The 21,007-nt window shown below is 59.8% G+C and overlaps 1 protein-coding gene across 1 annotated transcript in view; it reads left to right on the top strand.

Annotated features, from left to right (window-relative positions):
- Window positions 1-1,871: 1,871 nt before the first annotated feature.
- LOC134155044 (ryanodine receptor 1-like) overlaps window positions 1,872-21,007 on the top strand; it is a gene marked incomplete at its 3' end in the record, with an annotated part of 38,552 nt that continues 19,416 nt past the window's right edge. The window contains exons 1-9 of the mRNA XM_062601782.1: window positions 1,872-2,031; window positions 6,496-6,682; window positions 7,991-8,102; window positions 11,939-12,059; window positions 13,344-13,513; window positions 16,604-16,824; window positions 18,928-19,018; window positions 19,104-19,244; window positions 20,784-20,947. Of these exons, the coding sequence (XP_062457766.1) occupies window positions 1,872-2,031; window positions 6,496-6,682; window positions 7,991-8,102; window positions 11,939-12,059; window positions 13,344-13,513; window positions 16,604-16,824; window positions 18,928-19,018; window positions 19,104-19,244; window positions 20,784-20,947 (1,367 nt within the window). The remainder of the gene's footprint in view (window positions 2,032-6,495; window positions 6,683-7,990; window positions 8,103-11,938; window positions 12,060-13,343; window positions 13,514-16,603; window positions 16,825-18,927; window positions 19,019-19,103; window positions 19,245-20,783; window positions 20,948-21,007) is intronic.

The following is a 21,007-nucleotide window of genomic DNA, read 5'->3' as shown; positions in this document are numbered from 1 at the left end:
CCCATGCACCCCAATGCACCCCAATGAACCCCAATGGACCCCAATAGACCCCAATGGACCCCAATGCACCCCAATGGACCCCAGTGCACCCCAATGCACCCCAATGCACCCCAATGCACCCCAATGCATCCCAATGCACCCCAATGCACCCCAATGCACCCCAATGCACCCCAATGGACCCCCATGGACCCCAATGCACCCCAATGCACCCCAATGGACCCCAATGCACCCCAATGCACCCCCATGCACCCCAATGGACCCCAATGCATCCCAATGGACCCCAATGCACCCCAATGCACCCCAATGGACCCCAATGGACCCCAATGCACCCCAATGCACCTCAATGGACCCCAATGCATCCCAATGCACCCCAATGCACCCCCAGTGCACCCCAATGCATCCCAATGCACCCCAATGGACCCCAATGCACCCACATGGACCCCAATGGACCCCAATGCACCCCAATGGACCCCAATGCACCCCAATGCACCCCAATGGACCCCAATGCACCCCAATGCACCCCAATGCACCCCAATGCATCCCAATGGACCCCAATGCACCCCAATGCACCCCAATGCACCCCAATGCACCCCAATGCACCCCAATACATCCCAATGCACCCCAATACACCCCAATGCACCCCAATGCACCCCAATGCACCCCAATGGACCCCAATGGACCCCAATGCACCCCAATGGACCCCAATGCACCCCAATGCACCCCAATGCACCCCAATGGACCCCAATGCACCCCAATGCACCCCAATGGACCCCAATGTCCCCCAATGGACCCCAATGGACCCCAATGCACCCCAATGCACCCCAATGCACCCCAATGCACCCCAATGGACCCCATTGCACCCCAATGCACCCCAATGCACCCCAATGGACCCCAATGCACCCCCATGGACCCCAGTGTACCCCAATGCACCCCAATGTACCCCAATGCATCCCAATGCACCCCAATGTACCCCAATACATCCCAATGCACCCCAATACATCCCAATGCACCCCACTGTACCCCAATGCACCCCAATGCACCCCAATGCACCCCAATGGACCCCAATGGACCCCAATGCACCCCAATGCACCCCAATGGATCCCAATGCACCCCAATGGACCCCAATGGACCCCAATGGACCCCAATGGACCCCAATGCACCCCAATGGACCCCAATGGACCCCAATGGACCCCAGTGCATCCCAATGCACCCCAATGATCCCCAATGGACCCCAATGCACCCCTATGGACCCCAATGCACCCCAATGCACTCCAATGGACCCCAATGATCCCTAATGCACCCCAATGCACCCCAATGCACCCCATGGACCCCAATGCGCCCCACTGCTGCCCCCCAGGTGGTGACGTGCCTGGCCGGCTGCAGCCTGCAGAGCTGCCCCATGTCCCCAATGGGCCCCATTGTACCCAATGCACCCCATTGTACCCCACTGCACCCCACTGCACCCCACTGCACCCCAATGGACCCCAATGCACCCCATTGTACCCCATGGACCCCAATGAGCCCCACTGCTGCCCCCCAGGTGGTGACGTACCTGGCCGGCTGCGGCCTGCAGAGATGCCCCATGTCCCCAATGGGCCCCATTGTACCCAATGCACCCCATTGTACCCCATGGACCCCAATGGATCCCATTGTACCCAATGCGCCCTATTGTACCCCATGGACCCCAATGGATCCCATTGTACCCAATGCGCCCCATTGTACCCCAATGAACCTCAATACACCCCATTGTACCCAATGTCCCCCACTGTACCCAATGCACCCCATTGCACCTCATGGACCCCAATGCACCCCAATGGACCCCAATGCGCCCCATTGTACCCAATGCACCCCATTGTACCCCATGGACCCCAATGCGCCCCACTGCTGCCCCCCAGGTGGTGACGTACCTGGCCGGCTGCGGCCTGCAGAGCTGCCCCATGCTGCTGGCCAAGGGCTACCCCGACCTGGGCTGGAACCCGGTGGGGGGCGAGCGGTACCTGGACTTCCTGCGCTTCGCCGTCTTCGTCAACGGTGAGGGGGATGTGGGGCGCTATGGGGGAGATGTGGGGGGCTATGGATGTCAATGGGTGTCAATGGGTGTCAATGGGTGTCAATGGGAGTCAATGGATGTCAATGGATGCCAATGGGTGTCAATGGGTGTCAATGGGAGTCAATGGATGTCAATGGGTGTCAATGGTGTCAATGGATGTCAATGGGTGTCAATGGATGTCAATGGATGTCAATGGTGTCAATGGGTGTCTATGGGGGGCGAGCCGTACCTGGACTTCCTGCGCTTCGCCGTCTTCGTCAACGGTGAGGGGGATGTGGGGCGCTATGGGGGGGATGTGGGGGGCTATGGATGTCAATGGGTGTCAATGGGTGTCAATGGGTGTCAATGGGTGTCAATGGGTGTCAATGGGTGTCAATGGATGTCAATGGGTGTCAATGGGTGTCAATGGATGTCAATGGGTGTCAATGGATGTCAATGGATGTCAATGGGTGTCAATGGGTGTCAATGGATGTCAATGGGTGTCAATGGATGTCAATGGATGTCAATGGTGTCAATGGGTGTCTATGGGGGGCGAGCGGTACCTGGACTTCCTGCGCTTCGCCGTCTTCGTCAACGGTGAGGGGGATGTGGGGGGCTATGGGGGGCTATGGGGGGGATGTGGGGGGCTATGGATGTCAATGGGTGTCAATGGATGTCAATGGATGTCAATGGTGTCAATGGGTGTCAATGGGTGTCAATGGGTGTCAATGGTGTCAATGGGTGTCAATGGGTGTCAATGGATGTCAATGGTGTCAATGGATGTCAATGGTGTCAATGGGTGTCTATGGGGGGCGAGCGGTACCTGGACTTCCTGCGCTTCGCCGTCTTCGTCAACGGTGAGGGGGATGTGGGGCGCTATGGGGGGCTATGGGGGGGATGTGGGGGGCTATGGATGTCAGTGGGTGTCAATGGGTGTCAATGGATGTCAATGGATGTCAATGGGTGTCAATGGGTGTCAATGGGTGTCAATGGGTGTCAATGGATGTCAATGGATGTCAATGGGTGTCAATGGGTGTCAATGGGTGTCAATGGGTGTCAATGGGTGTCAATGGGAGTCAATGGGTGTCAATGGGTGTCAATGGGAGTCAATGGGTGTCAATGGGTGTCAATGGGTGTCAATGGGTGTCAATGGGTATCAATGGATGTCAATGGGTGTCAATGGGTGTCAATGGATGTCAAAGGGTGTCAAAGGGTGTCAATGGGTGTCAATGGATGTCAATGGGTGTCAATGGGTGTCAATGGGTGCCCATGGGTGCCAGGTGAGAGCGTGGAGGAGAACGCCAACGTCGTGGTGCGGCTGGTGTCCCATTGGTGTCAATGGGTGTCAATGGGTGTCAATGGGAGTCAATGGATGTCAATGGGTGTCAATGGGTTTCAATGGGCGCCCATGGGTGTCAATGGGTGTCAATGGGTGTCAATGGGAGTCAATGGGCGCCCATGGGTGTCAATGGGAGTCAATGGATGTCAATGGATGTCAATGGGTGTCAATGGGAGTCAATGGGTGTCAATGGATGTCAATGGATGTCAATGGGTGTCAATGGATGTCAATGGATGTCAATGGATGTCAATGGGTGTCAATGGGTGTCAATGGGTGTCAATGGGAGTCAATGGGTGTCAATCGATGTCAATGGATGTCAATGGGTGTCAATGGATGTCAATGGATGTCAATGGATGTCAATGGGTGTCAATGGGTGTCAATGGATGTCAATGGTGTCAATGGGTGTCAATGGGTGTCAATGGGTGTCAATGGATGTCAATGGGTGTCAATGGCTGTCAATGGATGTCATTGGGTGTCAATGGGTGTCTATGGGTGTCTATGGGTGTCTATGGGTGTCTATGGGTCTCAATGGATGTCAATGGGTGTCAATGGGTGTCAATGGATGTCAATGGGCACCCATGGGTGTCAATGGGTGTCAATGGCGCCAGGTGAGAGCGTGGAGGAGAACGCCAACGTCGTGGTGCGGCTGGTGTCCCATTGGTGTCAATGGATGTCAATGGATGTCAATGGATGTCAATGGATGTCAATGGATGTCAATGGCTGTCAATGGATGTCAATGGGCGTCAATGGGTGTCCATGGATGTCAATGATGTCAATGGATGTCAATGGATGTCAATGGGTGTCAATGGATGTCAATGATGTCAATGGGTGTCAATGGTGTCCATGGATGTCAATGGGTGTCAATGGGTGTCAATGGGTGTCAATGATGTCAATGGATGTCAATGGGTGTCAATGGGCGCCCATGGGTGTCAATGGGTGTCAATGGGTGCCCATGGCGCCAGGTGAGAGCGTGGAGGAGAACGCCAACGTCGTGGTGCTCTGGTGTCCCATTGGTGTCTATAGATGTCAATGGGTGTCAATGGGTGTCAATGATGTCAATGGATGTCAATGGGTGTCAATGGGCGCCCATGGGTGTCAATGGGTGTCAATGGGTGCCCATGGCGCCAGGTGAGAGCGTGGAGGAGAACGCCAACGTCGTGGTGCTCTGGTGTCCCATTGGTGTCTATAGATGTCAATGGGCGCCCATGGGTGTCAATGGGTGTCAATGGGTGTCAATGGCGCCAGGTGAGAGCGTGGAGGAGAACGCCAACGTCGTGGTGCTCTGGTGTCCCATTGGTGTCTATGGATGTCAATGGGTGTCAATGGATGTCAATGGGTGTCAATGGGTGTCAATGGATGTCAATGGGCGTCAATGGGTGTCAATGGATGTCAATGGGTGTCAATGGGTGTCAATGGGAGTCAATGGGCGCCCATGGGTGTCAATGGGTGTCAATGGGTGTCAATGGGTGTCAATGGGTGTCAATGGATGTCAATGGGTGTCAGTGGATGTCAATGGATGTCAATGGGTGTCAATGGGTGTCAATGGATGTCAATGGGTGTCAATGGATGTCAATGATGTCAATGGGTGTCAATGGGTGTCAATGGGTGCCCATGGGTGCCAGGTGAGAGCGTGGAGGAGAACGCCAACGTCGTGGTGCGGCTGGTGTCCCATTGGTGTCAATGGGTGTCAATGGGTGTCAATGGGAGTCAATGGATGTCAATGGGTGTCAATGGGTTTCAATGGGCGCCCATGGGTGTCAATGGGTGTCAATGGGTGTCAATGGGAGTCAATGGGCGCCCATGGGTGTCAATGGGAGTCAATGGATGTCAATGGATGTCAATGGGTGTCAATGGGAGTCAATGGGTGTCAATGGATGTCAATGGGTGTCAATGGATGTCAATGGATGTCAATGGATGTCAATGGGTGTCAATGGGTGTCAATGGGTGTCAATGGGTGTCAATGGATGTCAATGGGTGTCAATAAATGTCAATGGATGTCAATGGATGTCAATGATGTCAATGGATGTCAATGATGTCAATGGGTGTCAATGGGTTTCAATGGGAGTCAATGGGTGTCAATGGGTGTCAATGGGAGTCAATGGGTGTCAATGGATGTCAATGGGTGTCAGTGGGTCCCAATGGATGTCAATGGATGTCAGTGGGTGTCAATGGATGTCAATGGCTGTCAATGGATGTCAATGGATGTCAATGGGTGTCAATGGGCGCCCATGGGTGTCAATGGGTGTCCATGGGTGCCAGGTGAGAGCGTGGAGGAGAACGCCAACGTCGTGGTGCGGCTGGTGTCCCATTGGTGTCTGTGGATGTCAATGGGTGTCAATGGGTGTCAATGGATGTCAATGGGTGTCAATGGGTGTCAAGGGGTGTCAATGGATGTCAATGGGTGTCAATGGGTGTCAATGGCTGTCAATGGGTGTCAATGGCTGTCAATGGGTGTCAATGGGTGTCAATGGGTGTCAATGGGTGTCAATGGATGTCAATGGATGTCAATGGGAGTCACTGGGTGCCCATGGGTGTCAATGGATGTCAATGGATGTCAATGGTGTCAATGGGTGTCTATGGGGGGCGAGCGGTACCTGGACTTCCTGCGCTTCGCCGTCTTCGTCAACGGTGAGGGGGATGTGGGGCGCTATGGGGGGCTATGGGGGGGATGTGGGGGGCTATGGATGTCAATGGGTGTCAATGGGTGTCAATGGTCTCAATGGGTGTCAAGGGGTGGCAATGGGTGTCAATGGATGTCAGTGGATTTCAGTGGGTGTCAATGGATGTCAATGGGCGCCCATGGGTGTCAATGGGTGTCAATGGATGTCAATGGGTGTCGATGGATGTCAATGGGTGTCGATGGATGTCAATGGGTGTCAATGGGCGCCCATGGGTGTCAATGGCTGTCAATGGGTGTCAATGGTGTCAATGCTGTCAATGGGTGTCAATGGATGTCAATGGATGTCAATGGATGTCAATGGGTGTCAATGGATGTCAATGGGTGTCAATGGATGTCAATGGGTGTCAATGGGTGTCAATCGATGTCAATGGATGTCAATGGGTGTCAATGGGTGTCAATGGGTGTCAATGGGTGTCAATGGGCGCCCATGGGTGTCAATGGCGCCAGGTGAGAGCGTGGAGGAGAACGCCAACGTCGTGGTGCGGCTCCTGATCCGGAGGCCCGAGTGCTTCGGGCCGGCGCTGCGGGGGGAGGGCGGCTGCGGGCTGCTGGCGGCCATGCAGGAGGCCATGGGCATCGCGCAGGACCCGGCCCGCGACGGGCCCAGCCCCCGCAGGGAGCGCAGGAGGGAGCCGTGAGTGGGGCAGCAATGGGGCAACGATGGGGCAGCAATGGGACAGGGATGGGGTGGGGATGGGGCAGCAATGGGGCAGGGATGGGGTGGGAATGGGGGGGAGATGGGGTAGCAATGGGGCAGCAATGGGGCAGCAATGGGGCGGGGATGGGGCAGCAATGGGGCAGCAATGGGGCAGCAGTGGGGTGGGGATGGGGTGGGGATGGGGCAGCAATGGGGCAGCAATGGGGCAGCAATGGGGCAGCCATGGGGCAGCCATGGGGCAGCCATGGGGCAGTAATGGGGCAGCGATGGGGCAGCCATGGGGCAGCCATGGGGCAGCAATGGGGCAGGGATGGGGATGGGGATGGGTCAGCCATGGGGCAGCAATAGGGCAGGGATGGGGATGGGGATGGGGCAGCCATGGGGCAGCAATGGGGCAGCCATGGGGATGGGGATGGGGCAGCCATGGGGCAGGGATGGGATGCGGTGGGGGGGGATGTGGATGGGGCAGCCATGGGGCAGCAATGGGGTGGGGATGGGGTGGGGATGGGGATGGGGATGGGGATGGGGCAGCCATGGGGCAGGGATGGGGTGGGAATGGGGGGGAGATGGGGTAGCAATGGGGCAGCAATGGGGCAGGGATGGGGTGGGGATGGGGTGGGGTGGGGTGGGGATGGGGCAGCCATGGGGCAGGGATGGGGTTGGAATGGGGGGGGGATGAGGCAGCCATGGGGCAGCAATGGGTTGGGGATGGGGTGGGGATGGGGCAGCCATGGGGCAGCAATGGGGCAGGGATGGGGATGGGGATGGGGTGGGGATGGGGATGAGGCAGCAATGGGGCAGGGATGGGGTGGGAATGGGGATGGGGTGGGGTGGGGATGGGGCAGCCATGGGGCAGGGATGGGGTTGGAATGGGGGGGGGATGAGGCAGCCATGGGGCAGCAATGGGTTGGGGATGGGGTGGGGATGGGGCAGCAATGGGGCAGCAATGGGGCAGGGATGGGGATGGAGATGGGGTGGGGATGGGGATGAGGCAGCAATGGGGCAGGGATGGGGTAGGGATGGGGATGGGGTGGGGTGGGGATGGGGCAGCCATGGGGCAGGGATGGGGTGGGGATGGGGCAGGGATGGGGCAGGGATGGGGATGGGGATGGGTGATGGGGTGGGGATGGGAATGGGGCAGCAATGGGGCAGGGATGGGGCAGGGATGGGGCTGGGGGGTGGGGGTGGGGTCAGCTTTGGGGTCCTCACGAGCCCTCCCCCCCCATCCCTGCCCCCATTGGCATGGGGGGGGGTCCCCATTGCCGCCCCATTGCCCCCATTCAGGTTTGGGGCTGAGGAGCCCCCCGAGGAGGGCCGGGTGCACCTGGGCAACGCCATCATGTCCTTCTATGGGGCACTCATCGACCTGCTGGGGCGCTGCGCCCCCGAGATGCACGTAAGGGCGCGACCCACACGTGTGGGGCAGGAGCCACGCCGGTGGGGAGGGAAGAACGCTTATGGGGCTGGAGCCACGCTTATGGGGCAGGAGCCACACGTGTGGGGCTGGAGCCACGTGGATGGGGAGGGATGCACGCTTATGGGGCTGGAACCACGCGTGTGGGGCTGGAGCCACGCGGGTGGGGAGGGAAGCACGCTTATGGGGCAGGAAGCACGCTTATGGGGCAGGAAGCACGCTTATGGGGCAGGAGCCACGCGTGTGGGGCTGGAGCCACGAGGATGGGGAGGGAAGAACACTTATGGGGCAGGAGCCACACGTGTGGGGCAGGAGCCACGCCGGTGGGGAGGGAAGAACGCTTATGGGGCAGGAGCCACGCGTGTGGGGCTGGAGCCACGAGGATGGGGAGGGAAGCACGCTTATGGGGCTGGAGCCACACGTGTGGGGCAGGAGCCACGTGGATGGGGCAGGACCCACACGTGTGGGGCAGGAGCCACACAGATGGGGTGGGAAGCACGCTTATGGGGCAGGACACACACGTATGGGGCAGGACACACATGTATGGGGCAGGACGCACGCTTATGGGGCAGGACCCAGACATATGAGGCAGGACCCGCATATACAGGTCAGGACCCACACATATGGGGCAGGACCCATGCATATGGGGTAGGACACACACATATAGGGCAGGACACACACTTTATGGGGCAGGACCCACACTTATGGGGCAGACCCACCCATATGGGGCAGGACCCACACTTATGGGGCAGACCCACCTGTATGGGGCAGGACCCACACTTCTGGGGCAGACCCACACTTGTGGGGCAGGACCCACACTTGTGGGGCAGGACCCACACTTATGGGGCAGACCCACACTTATGGAGCAGGACCCACACTTATGGGGCAGGACCCACACTTATGGGGCAGACCCACACTTGTGGGGCAGGACCCACACTTATGGGGCAGAACTCACACTTATGGAGCAGGACCCACACTTATGGGGCAGACCCACCTGTAGGGGGCAGACCCACACTTGTGGGGCAGGACCCACCTCTATGGGGCAGGACCCACCCATATGGAGCAGGACCCACCTGTATGGGGCAGACCCACACTTATGGGGCAGAACCCACACTTACGGGGCAGGACCCACACTTACGGGGCAGGACCCACACTTATGGGGCAGAACCCACACTAATGGAGCAGGACCCACACTTATGGGGCAGAACCCACACTTGTGGGGCAGGACCCACACTTATGGGGCAGACCCACACTTATGGAGCAGGACCCACACTTATGGGGCAGACCCACACTTATGGGGCAGGACCCACACTTATGGGGCAGACCCACACTTGTGGGGCAGACCCACACTAATGGAGCAGGACCCACACATATGGGGCAGGACCCACACTTATGGGGCAGGACCCACCCGTATGGGGCAGACCCACACTTGTGGGGCAGGACCCACCCATATGGGGCAGGACCCACACTTGTGGGGCAGACCCACACTTATGGGGCAGACCCACCCGTCTGGGGCAGGACCCACACTTACGGGGCAGGACCCACACTTATGGGGCAGGACCCACACTTGTGGGGCAGACCCACACTTATGGGGCAGACCCACCCGTCTGGGGCAGGACCCACACTTACGGGGCAGGACCCACACTTGTGGGGCAGGACCCACACTTCTGGGGCAGACCCACACCTATGGGGCAGACCCACCCGTCTGGGGCAGGACCCACACTTACGGGGCACGACCCACACTTATGGGGCAGGACCCACACTTGTGGGGCAGACCCACACTTATGGGGCAGACCCACCCGTCTGGGGCAGGACCCACACTTACGGGGCAGGACCCACACTTATGGGGCAGGACCCACACTTATGGGGCAGACCCACACTAATGGAGCAGGACCCACACATATGGGACAGGATCCACCCGTATGGGGCAGACCCACACTTATGGGGCAGGACCCACCTGTATGGGGCAGGACCCACACTTGTCGGGCAGGACCCACACTTATGGGGCAGACCCACACTAATGGAGCAGGACCCACACATATGGGACAGGATCCACCCGTATGGGGCAGACCCACACTTATGGGGCAGGACCCACACTTATGGGGCAGACCCACACTTATGGGGCAGGACCCACACTTATGGGGCAGACCCACACTTGTGGGGCAGGACCCACACTTATGGGGCAGAACTCACACTTATGGAGCAGGACCCACACTTATGGAGCAGGATCCACCTGTATGGGGCAGACCCACACTTATGGGGCAGACCCACACTTGTGGGGCAGGACCCACCCATATGGGGCAGGACCCACACTTATGGGGCAGGACCCACACTAATGGCGCAGGACCCACACATATGGGACAGAACCCACACTAATGGAGCAGGACCCACACTTGTGGGGCAGGACCCACACTAATGGAGCAGGACCCACACTTATGGGGCAGAACCCACACTTATGGGGCAGACCCACACTAATGGAGCAGGACCCACACATATGGGACAGGATCCACCCGTATGGGGCAGACCCACACTTATGGGGCAGGACCCACACTTCTGGGGCAGGACCCACACTTATGGGGCAGATCCACCCATATGGGGCAGGACCCACACTTATGGGGCAGACCCACACTTATGGGGCAAACCCACACTTGTGGGGCAGGACCCACACTTATGGGGCAGACCCACACTTATGGGGCAGACCCACCCGTATGGGGCAGGACCCACCTGTATGGGGCAGACCCACACTTATGGGGCAGAACCCACACACTTCTGGGGCAGGACCCACACTTATGGGGCAGACCCACACTTATGGAGCAGGACCCACACTTCTGGGGCAGGACCCACACTTATGGGGCAGACCCACACTTGTGGGGCAGGACCCACACTTATGGGGCAGACCCACACTTCTGGAGCAGGACCCACACTTCTGGGGCAGGACCCACACTTATGGGGCAGACCCACACTTGTGGGGCAGGACCCACACTTATGAGGCAGAACCCACACTAATGGAGCAGGACCCACACATGGGGCAGACCCACACTTATGGGGCAGGACCCACACTTATGGGGCAGGACCCACCTGTATGGGGCAGGACCCACACTTATGGGGCAGACCCACACTTATGGGGCAGGACCCACACTTATGGGGCAGACCCACCCGTCTGGGGCAGGACCCACACTTACGGGGCACGACCCACACTTATGGGGCAGGACCCACACTTGTGGGGCAGACCCACACTTATGGGGCAGACCCACCCGTCTGGGGCAGGACCCACCCGTATGGGGCAGACCCACACTTATGGGGCAGGACCCACACTTATGGGGCAGACCCACACTAATGGAGCAGGACCCACACTTATGGGGCAGATCCACCCATATGGGGCAGACCCACACTTGTGGGGCAGGACCCACCCGTCTGGGGCAGGACCCACCCGTATGGGGCAGACCCACACTTATGGGGCAGGACCCACACTTATGGGGCAGACCCACACTAATGGAGCAGGACCCACACTTATGGGGCAGATCCACCCATATGGGGCAGACCCACACTTGTGGGGCAGGACCCACCCGTCTGGGGCAGGACCCACCCGTATGGGGCAGACCCACACTTATGGGGCAGGACCCACACTTATGGGGCAGATCCACCCATATGGGGCAGACCCACACTTATGGGGCAGGACCCACCCGTATGGGGCAGACCCACACTTGTGGGGCAGGACCCACACATATGGGGCAGACCCACACTTATGGGGCAGGACCCACACTTGTGGGGCAGGAAGGGCCGCGGCTGAGCCCCCTCGCCGTGGGTCCCTCCCGCAGCTGATCCAGGCGGGCAAAGGGGAAGCGCTGCGGATCCGGGCGATCCTGAGGTCCTTGGTGCCCCTGGAGGACCTGGTGGGGATCATCAGCCTCCCCCTGCAGCTGCCCAGCGTGGGCAAAGGTGCGGCGAGGGGGCAGCGGGGGGCGGGGCAGGGGGGGGGGGGGTCTGGGGGGGATGGGGGGGTGTGGGGTGTGGGGTGTGGGGTGGATGGGGGGTGGGGGGTCTATGGGGTACATGGGGTGGGGGGGGGGTGTGGGGTGTGTGGGGTACATGGGGGGGTGGGGGGGGTGGGGTGTGGGGTGGATGGGGGGTGCATGGGGTGAATGGGGTGGATGGGGGGTGGATGGGGTGGATGGGGGGTGTGGGGGGTGTGGGGTGGATGGGGTGGATGGGGGGTGTGGGGTGGGGGTGTGGATGGGGTGTGTGGGGTGGATGGGGTGGGGGGGGTGTGGGGGGGGGGGGTGGGGTGTGTGGGGTGCATGGATGGGGTGTGTGGGGGGGGGGTGGGGGGGTGGGGTGTGGGGGGGGGGGGTGTGGGGTGGGTGGGGGGTGGATGGGGTGGGGGGGGTGTGGGGGGGATCTGGGGTGGGGGGTGTGGGGGGTGTGGGGTGTGTGGGGTGGATGGGGGGGTGGGGGGGATGGGGTGTGGGGGGGATCTGGGGTGGGGGTTGTGGGGGCTGTTGGGGGGTGTGGGGTGGATGGGGTGGTGGGGTGGATGGGGGGTGTGGGGTGAATGGGGTGGACAGGGGTGTGGGGTGTCGGGGGTGAATGGGGTGTGTGGGGTCTATGGGGTGGATGGGGGGTGTGAGGTGTGGGGGGTGTGGGGTGGATGTGGGGTGGGTGAGGTGTGTGGGGTGTGTGGGGGTGTGGGGTGTGGGATATATGGGGTATCTGAGTTACATGGGCCATGATGTGCTTTGTGCCCTCGCTATGGGGCTGCCCCCATGATGCGCTCTGTGCCCTCGCTATGGGGCTGCCCCCATGATGTGCTCTGTGCCCTCGCTATGGGGCTGCCCCCATGATGCGCTCTGTTCCCTCTCTATGGGGCTGCCCCCATGATGTGCTCTGTACCCTCGCTATGGGGCTGCCCCCCATGTGTCCCCTCACTATGTGCTTTGTGCCCTCGCTATGGGGCTGCCCCCCATGTGTCCCCATCGCCCCACACATTATGCATGGGGTATATGGGATGTATGGGGTATCTGAGTTACATGGGTTATTATGGGCTGGAGGCCTTGGCTATGGGGCTGCCCCCCATGATGCGCTCTGTACCCTCTCTATGGGGCTGCCCCCCATGATGTGCTCTGTACCCTCGCTATGGGGCTGCCCCCCATGTGTCCCCTCACTATGTGCTGTGTGCCCTCTCTATGGGGCTGCCCCCCACGTGTCCCCCGCTCTGCCCCACAGACGGCGCGGTGCTGGAGCCCCGCCTGGCCGCCAGCTTCGCCCCCGAGCACAAAGCCCCCATGGTTCTGTTCCTGGACCGCGTCTATGGGGTGGGGAGCCAGGAGCTGCTCCTGCGCGTGCTCGACGTGGGCTTCCTGCCCGACCTGCGCGCGGCCGCCTCCCTCGACACGGTGCGGCCCCATAGGGGGCGCTGTGGGGCGCTATGGGGCGCTATGGGGTGTCCTATGGGGTGTCTATGGGGTGTCCTATGGGGTGTCTATGGGGTGTTATGGGGTGTCCTATGGGGCGCTATGGGGTGTCTATGGGGTGTTATGGGGTGTCCTATGGGGCGCTATGGGGTGTCTATGGGGTGTTATGGGGTGTCTATGGGGTGTCCTATGGGGCGCTATGGGGTTCTATGGGGTGGGGAGCCAGGAGCTGCTCCTGCGCGTGCTCGACGTGGGCTTCCTGCCCGACCTGCGCGCGGCCGCCTCCCTCGACACGGTGCGGCCCCATAGGGGGCGCTGTGGGGCGCTATGGGGTGGAAATGGGGTGTCTATGGGGTGGAAATGGGGTGTCCTATGGGGAGCTGTGGGGCGCTATGGGGCGCTATGGGGTGTCCTATGGGGTGGAAATGGGGTGGAAATGGGGTGTCCTATGGGGCACTATGGGGTGTCCTATGGGGCACTAGGGGGCGCTAGGGGGTGTCCAATGGGGCGCTATGGGGTGTCCTATGGGGCGCTATGGGGTGTTATGGGGTGTCCTATGGGGTGGAATGGGGTGCTATGGGGTGTCCTATGGGGTGTTATGGGGTGGAAATGGGGCGCTATGGGGTGTCCTATGGGGCGGTACGGGGTGTCTATGGGGTGTTATGGGGTGTCCTATGGGGTGTCCTATGGGGTGTCCTATGGGGTGTCTATGGGGTGTTATGGGGTGTCTATGGGGTGTTATGGGGTGTCCTATGGGGCGCTACGGGGTGTCTATGGGGTGTTATGGGGTGTCCTATGGGGCGCTATGGGGTGTCTATGGGGTGTTATGGGGTGTCCTATGGGGCGCTATGGGGTGGAAATGGGGTGTTATGGGGTGTCCTATGGGGAGCTATGGGGTGTCTATGGGGTGTTATGGGGTGTCCTATGGGGTGTCCTATGGGGTGTTATGGGGTGTCCTATGGGGCGCTATGGGGTTCTATGGGGTGGGGAGCCAGGAGCTGCTCCTGCGCGTGCTCGACGTGGGCTTCCTGCCCGACCTGCGCGCGGCCACCTCCCTCGACACGGTGCGGCCCCATAGGGGGCGCTATGGGGCGCTATGGGGTGTCTATGGGGTGTTATGGGGCACTATGGGGTGTCCTATGGGGCGCTATGGGGTTCTATGGGGCGCTATGGGGTGTCTATGGGGTGTTATGGGGTGTCCTATGGGGCGCTATGGGGTGTCTATGGGGTGTTATGGAGTGTCCTATGGGGTGTCCTATGGGGTGTCTATGGGGTGTTATGGGGTGTCCTATGGGGTGTCCTATGGGGTGTCTATGGGGTGTTATGGGGTGTCTATGGGGTGTTATGTGGTGTCCTATGGGGCGCTATGGGGTGTCTATGGGGTGTTATGGGGTGTCCTATGGGGCGCTATGGGGTGTCTATGGGGTGTTATGGGGTGTCTATGGGGTGTTATGGGGTGTCCTATGGGGCGCTATGGGGTGTCTATGGGGTGTTATGGGGTGTCCTATGGGGTGTTATGGGGTGTCCTATGGGGCGCTATGGGGTGTCTATGGGGTGTTATGGGGTGTCCTATGGGGCGCTATGGGGTTCTATGGGGTGGGGAGCCAGGAGCTGCTCCTGCGCGTGCTCGACGTGGGCTTCCTGCCCGACCTGCGCGCGGCCGCCTCCCTCGACACGGTGCGGCCCCATAGGGGGCGCTGTGGGGCGCTGTGGGGCGCTATGGGGCGCTAGGGGGTGGAAATGGGGTGGAAATGGGGTGTTATGAAACGGGGTGGAAATGGGGTGTCCTATGGGGAGCTGTGGGGCGCTATGGGGCGCTATGGGGTGTCCTATGGGGCGCTATGGGGTGGAAATGGGGTGTTATGGGGTGGAAACGGGGTGGAAATGGGGTGTCCTATGGGGAGCTGTGGGGCGCTATGGGGCGCTATGGGGTGTCCTATGGGGTGGAAATGGGGTGGAAATGGGGTGTCCTATGGGGTGTTATGGGGCACTATGGGGCGCTAGGGGGTGTCCTATGGGGTGTCCTATGGGGCGCTAGGGGGTGTCCTATGGGGTGGAAATGAGGTGTCCTATGGGGTGTTATGGGGTGGATGGGGTGTCTATGGGGTGTTATGGGGTGTCCTATGGGGCGCTATGGGGTGTCCTATGGGGTGTTATGGGGTGTCCTATGGGGCGCTATGGGGTTCTATGGGGTGGGGAGCCAGGAGCTGCTCCTGCGCGTGCTCGACGTGGGCTTCCTGCCCGACCTGCGCGCGGCCGCCTCCCTCGACACGGTGCGGCCCCATAGGGGGCGCTATGGGGCGCTATGGGGCGCTATGGGGCGTCCTATGGGGCGTCCTATGGGGCACTATGGGGTGGAAATGGGGTGTCTATGGGGTGTTATGGGGCGTCCTATGGGGCGCTATGGGGTGTCTATGGGGCGCTACGGGGTGTCTTTGGGGTGTTATGGGGTGTCCTATGGGGCGCTATGGGGTGTCTATGGGGTGTTATGGGGTGTCCTATGGGGCGCTATGGGGTGTCTATGGGGTGTTATGGGGCACTATGGGGTGTCCTTTGGGGTGTTATGGGGTGGAAATGGGGTGTCCTATGGGGCGCTATGGGGTGTCCTATGGGGCGCTATGGGGTGTCCTATGGGGTGTCCTGTGGGGCGCTATGGGGCACTATGGGGTGTTATGGGGTTGAAATGGGGTGTTATGGGGTGTCCTATGGGGTGTCCTATGGGGTGCCCCATATCTCTCCCCGTGCCCCATATCTCTCCCCGTGCCCCATAGCTCTCCCTGTGCCCCATAGCCCTCCCTGTGCCCCATAGCTCTCCCCATGCCCCATAGCTCTCCCTGTTCCCCATAGCTCTCCCCATTCCCCATAATTCTCCCCGTGCCCCATAGCCCTCCCCGTGCCCCATATCTCTCCCCGTGCCCCATAGCGCTCCCTGTGCCCCATAGCCCTCCCTGTGCCCCATAGCCCTCCCCGTGCCCCATAGCGCTCCATATCTCTCCCCGTGCCCCATAGCCCTCCCCGTGCCCCACAGCTCCCCCTCATGCCCCATAGCGCCCCCTTCGCCCGCCCCCCTAGGCCGCATTCAGCACGACGGAGATGGCGCTGGCGCTGAACCGCTACCTGAGCCAGGCGGTGCTGCCGCTGCTCACCAAGTGCGCGCCGCTCTTCGCCGGCACCGAGCACCGCGCCGGCCTGGTGGACTCGGCGCTGCACACCGTGTACCGGCTGTCCCGCGCCAGGGCGCTCACCAAGGCCCAGCGCGACCTCATCGACGAGTGCCTCATGGCGCTCTGCCGGTGAGATGGGGGGCGGGGGGCAACCAGGAGACAAGCGCGGTGCCCAAAACGCAACCAGGACCCAACCATGACACCCAAAACACAACCATGGGTGACAGGACCCAACCATGGCACCCAAAACCCAACCATGGCATCCAAAACCCAACCAGGACCCAACCATGGCACCCAAAACCCAACCATGACCCAACCATGGCACCCAAAACCCAACCATGGCACCCAAAACCCAACCATGACCCAACCATGACACCCAAAACCCAACCAGGACCCAACCATGGCACCCGAAACCCAACCATGGCACCCAAAACCCAACCATGACCCAACCATGACACCCAAAACCCAACCAGGACCCAACCATGGCACCCAAAACCCAACCAGGACCCAACCATGACACCCAAAACCCAACCAGGACCCAACCATGGGTGTCAGGACCCAACCATGGCACCCAAAACCCAACCACGGCACCCAAAACCCAACCATGGGGGTCAGGACCCAACCATGGCACCCAAAACACAACCATGGCACCCAAAACCCAACCACGGCACCCAAAACCCAACCAGGACTCAACCATGGCACCCAAAACCCAACCACGGCACCCAAAACCCAACCACGGCACCCAAAACCCAACCACGGCACCCAAAACCCAACCAGGACCCAATCACAGCAACCAAAACCCAACCAGGACCCAACCATGGGGGTCAGGACCCAACCATGACACCCAAAACCCAACCACGGCACCCAAAACCCAACCAGGACCCAACCATGGGTGTCAGGACCCAACCATGGCACCCAAAACCCAACCATGGCATCCAAAACACAACCAGGACCCAACCATGGGGGTCAGGACCCAACCATGGCATCCAAAACACAACCATGGCACCCAAAACCCAACCATGGGTGACAGGACCCAACCATGGCACCCAAAACCCAACCACGGCATCCGAAACCCAACCAGGACCCAACCATGGCACCCAAAACCCAACCATGGGTGACAGGACCCAACCATGGGCGCCATGACCCAACCTTGGGCTCCATGACCCAACCTTGGGCTCCATGACCCAGCCATGGGCACCACGAATCAACCATGGGTGCCACAACCCAACCATGGGCGCCACGACCCAACCATGGGTGCCATGACCCAACCGTGGGCGCCACAACCCAACCATGAGTGCCATGACCCAACCATGGGTGCCATGACCCAACCGTGGGTGCCATGACCCAACCGTGGGTGCCATGACCCAACCGTGGGCGCCACGACCCAACCATGGGTGCCATGACCCAACCATGGGTGCCATGACCCAACCATGGGCACCACGACCCAACCATGGGTGCCACAACCCAACCATGGGTGCCATGACCCAACCATGGGCACCATGACACAACCATGGGTGCCACGACCCAACCATGGGCGCCACGACCCAACCATGGGCTCCACGACACAACCATGGGTGCCATGACACAACCATGGGCGCCATGACCCAACCATGGGCTCCACGACACAACCATGGGTGCCATGACCCAACCGTGGGCGCCACGACCCAACCATGGGTGCCACGACCCAACCGTGGGTGCCATGACCCAACCATGGGCGCCACGACCCAACCATGGGTGCCATGACCCAACCGTTGACACCACAACCCAACCAATGACACCAAAACCCAACCATGGGCACCATGACCCAACAATGGGCTCCATGACCCAACCATGGGCACCACGACCCAACCATGGGTGCCATGACACAACCATGGGTGCCATGACCCAAGCGTTGACACCACAACCCAACCAATGACACCAAAACCCAACTGTGGGTGCCATGACCCAACCATGGGCGCCATGACCCAAGCGTTGACACCACAACCCAACCAATGACACCAAAACCCAACCATGGGCGCCACGACCCAACCATGGGTGCCACGACCCAACCATGTGTGCCATGACCCAACCATGGGGGCCACGACCCAACCATGGGCGCCATGACCCAACCGTGGGTGCCATGACCCAACCATGGGCGCCATGACCCAACCGTGGGTGCCACGACCCAACCATGGGTGCCACGACCCAACCGTGGGTGCCATGACCCAACCGTGGGCCCCCAACCCCCCCCAGGTACATCAGCCCCTCGATGCTGCAGCACCTCCTGCGCCGCCTGGTCTTCGACGTTCCCATCCTCAATGAGTTCTCCAAGATGCCGCTCAAGGTGAGGCGATGGAGAGGACATTATGGGGGTCCGTCCCCCCCCATAGGGATGCCCCCATTGGTCAATCCCCCTCCGTCCCGCCCAGCTGCTGACCAATCACTACGAGCGGTGTTGGAAGTACTACTGCCTGCCCAGTGGGTGGCCCAATCACGGCGTGAGCTCCGAGGAGGAGCTGCACCTCACCAGGAAGCTCTTCTGGGGCATCTTCCAGTCCCTGGCGCACAAGGTGGGGGGCACGGGGGGGAGATGGGGGGCACGGGGGGGGGGGAATGGGGATGTGGGGTGAGGATGATGATGGGGATGGGGATGATGGGGATGATGATGATGATGGAGGTGATGACGATGGGGATGATGATGATGGGGATGATGGGGATGGGATGATGAGGACGATGATGGGGATGATGGGGATGACGATGGGGATGATGATGGGGATGATGATGATGATGACAATGGGGATGATGATGATGGGGATGACGATGGGGATGATGGGGATGATGGGGATGATGATGATTGAGATGATGACGATGGGGATGATGATGATGGGGATGATGGGGATGACGATGATGATGGAGATGATGACGATGGGGATGATGATGGGGATGATGATGATGACAATGGGATGATGATGGTGGGGATGACGATGATGACAATGGGATGATGATGAGGAGGATGGGGAGGAAGATGGGGATGATGATGATGACAATAATGGGGATGGCGATGGGGAGATGGTAATGATGGGGATGATGAGGACGATGATGATGATGGGGATGATGAGGAGGAGGAGGATGATGGGATGGTGATGATGACAATGGGTTGATGATGACAATGACGTCGGGGATGACGATGATGACATTGACGATGATGACAATGATGACGATGACGATGACGAAGACAATGATGACGATGATGATGACGTTGATGTCCATGATGATGACAACGATGACGATGACGATGATGACAACGATGACGATGACAACGATGACAATGATGATGACTATGACAATGACGACGACGATGACAATGACCATGATGACGATGATGATGATGACACCGATGACGACGCCAATGCCGCCGATGACGATGACAACGATGCCGATGATGCCGATGATGATGCCAATGACGACGATGACAATGACGATGACGATGATGACGGCGATGACAATGACGATGACAACGATGCCGATGACGACGCCGATGATGCCGATGACGCCAACGATGACGATGATGATGATGATGATGATGATGACAACGATGACGATGCCGAAGACGATGATGACGACGATGACGACGATGACGGACGACGACGACGATGATGATGACGATGACAATGATGACAATGATGACGACGATGACAACGATGATGACGATGACGGTGACAACGATGATGACGATGACAATGATGATGACGATGACAACGATGATGACGATGCCGATGACAATGATGACGATGATGATGATGACAACGATGATGACGATGACGATGACAACGATGATGACGATGCCGATGACAATGATGACAATGATGATGACAATGACAACGATGATGACGATGACAACGATGATGACGATGACAATGATGATGATGATGACGATGACAACGATGATGACGATGACGATGATGACGGACGATGACGATGCCGATGACAATGATGACAATGATGATGACGATGACAACGATGACGACGATGACAACGATGATGACGTTGACCATGACGCCGATGCCGATGCCGCCGATGCCGACGGTGATGGGCGCGGGTGCCGGCAGCGCTTCGACCCCGAGCTCTCCCGCCTGGCCATGCCGTGCCTGTGCGCCATCGCCGGCGCCCTCCCGCCCGACTACGTCGACGCCAGCTACTCCTCGCGCACCGAGAAGAAGGCGGCCGTGGACGCCGAGGGCAACTTCGACCCCAAGCCCGTGGAGACCCTCAAGTGAGCCCAGGGCCCTCCTGCCCCACGGCGCTGCCCCATAGACCTGCCCTATAGACCTGC

Source organism: Pezoporus occidentalis, unplaced genomic scaffold, assembly GCF_034315485.1.
Source record: "Pezoporus occidentalis ecotype Australia unplaced genomic scaffold, CSIRO_AGI_Poc_V1 ctg725, whole genome shotgun sequence".
Taxonomy (NCBI): Eukaryota; Metazoa; Chordata; class Aves; order Psittaciformes; family Psittacidae; genus Pezoporus; species Pezoporus occidentalis.
Note: the sequence above shows the minus strand (reverse complement) of the source record. Positions and strands in the feature narration are given on the sequence as shown.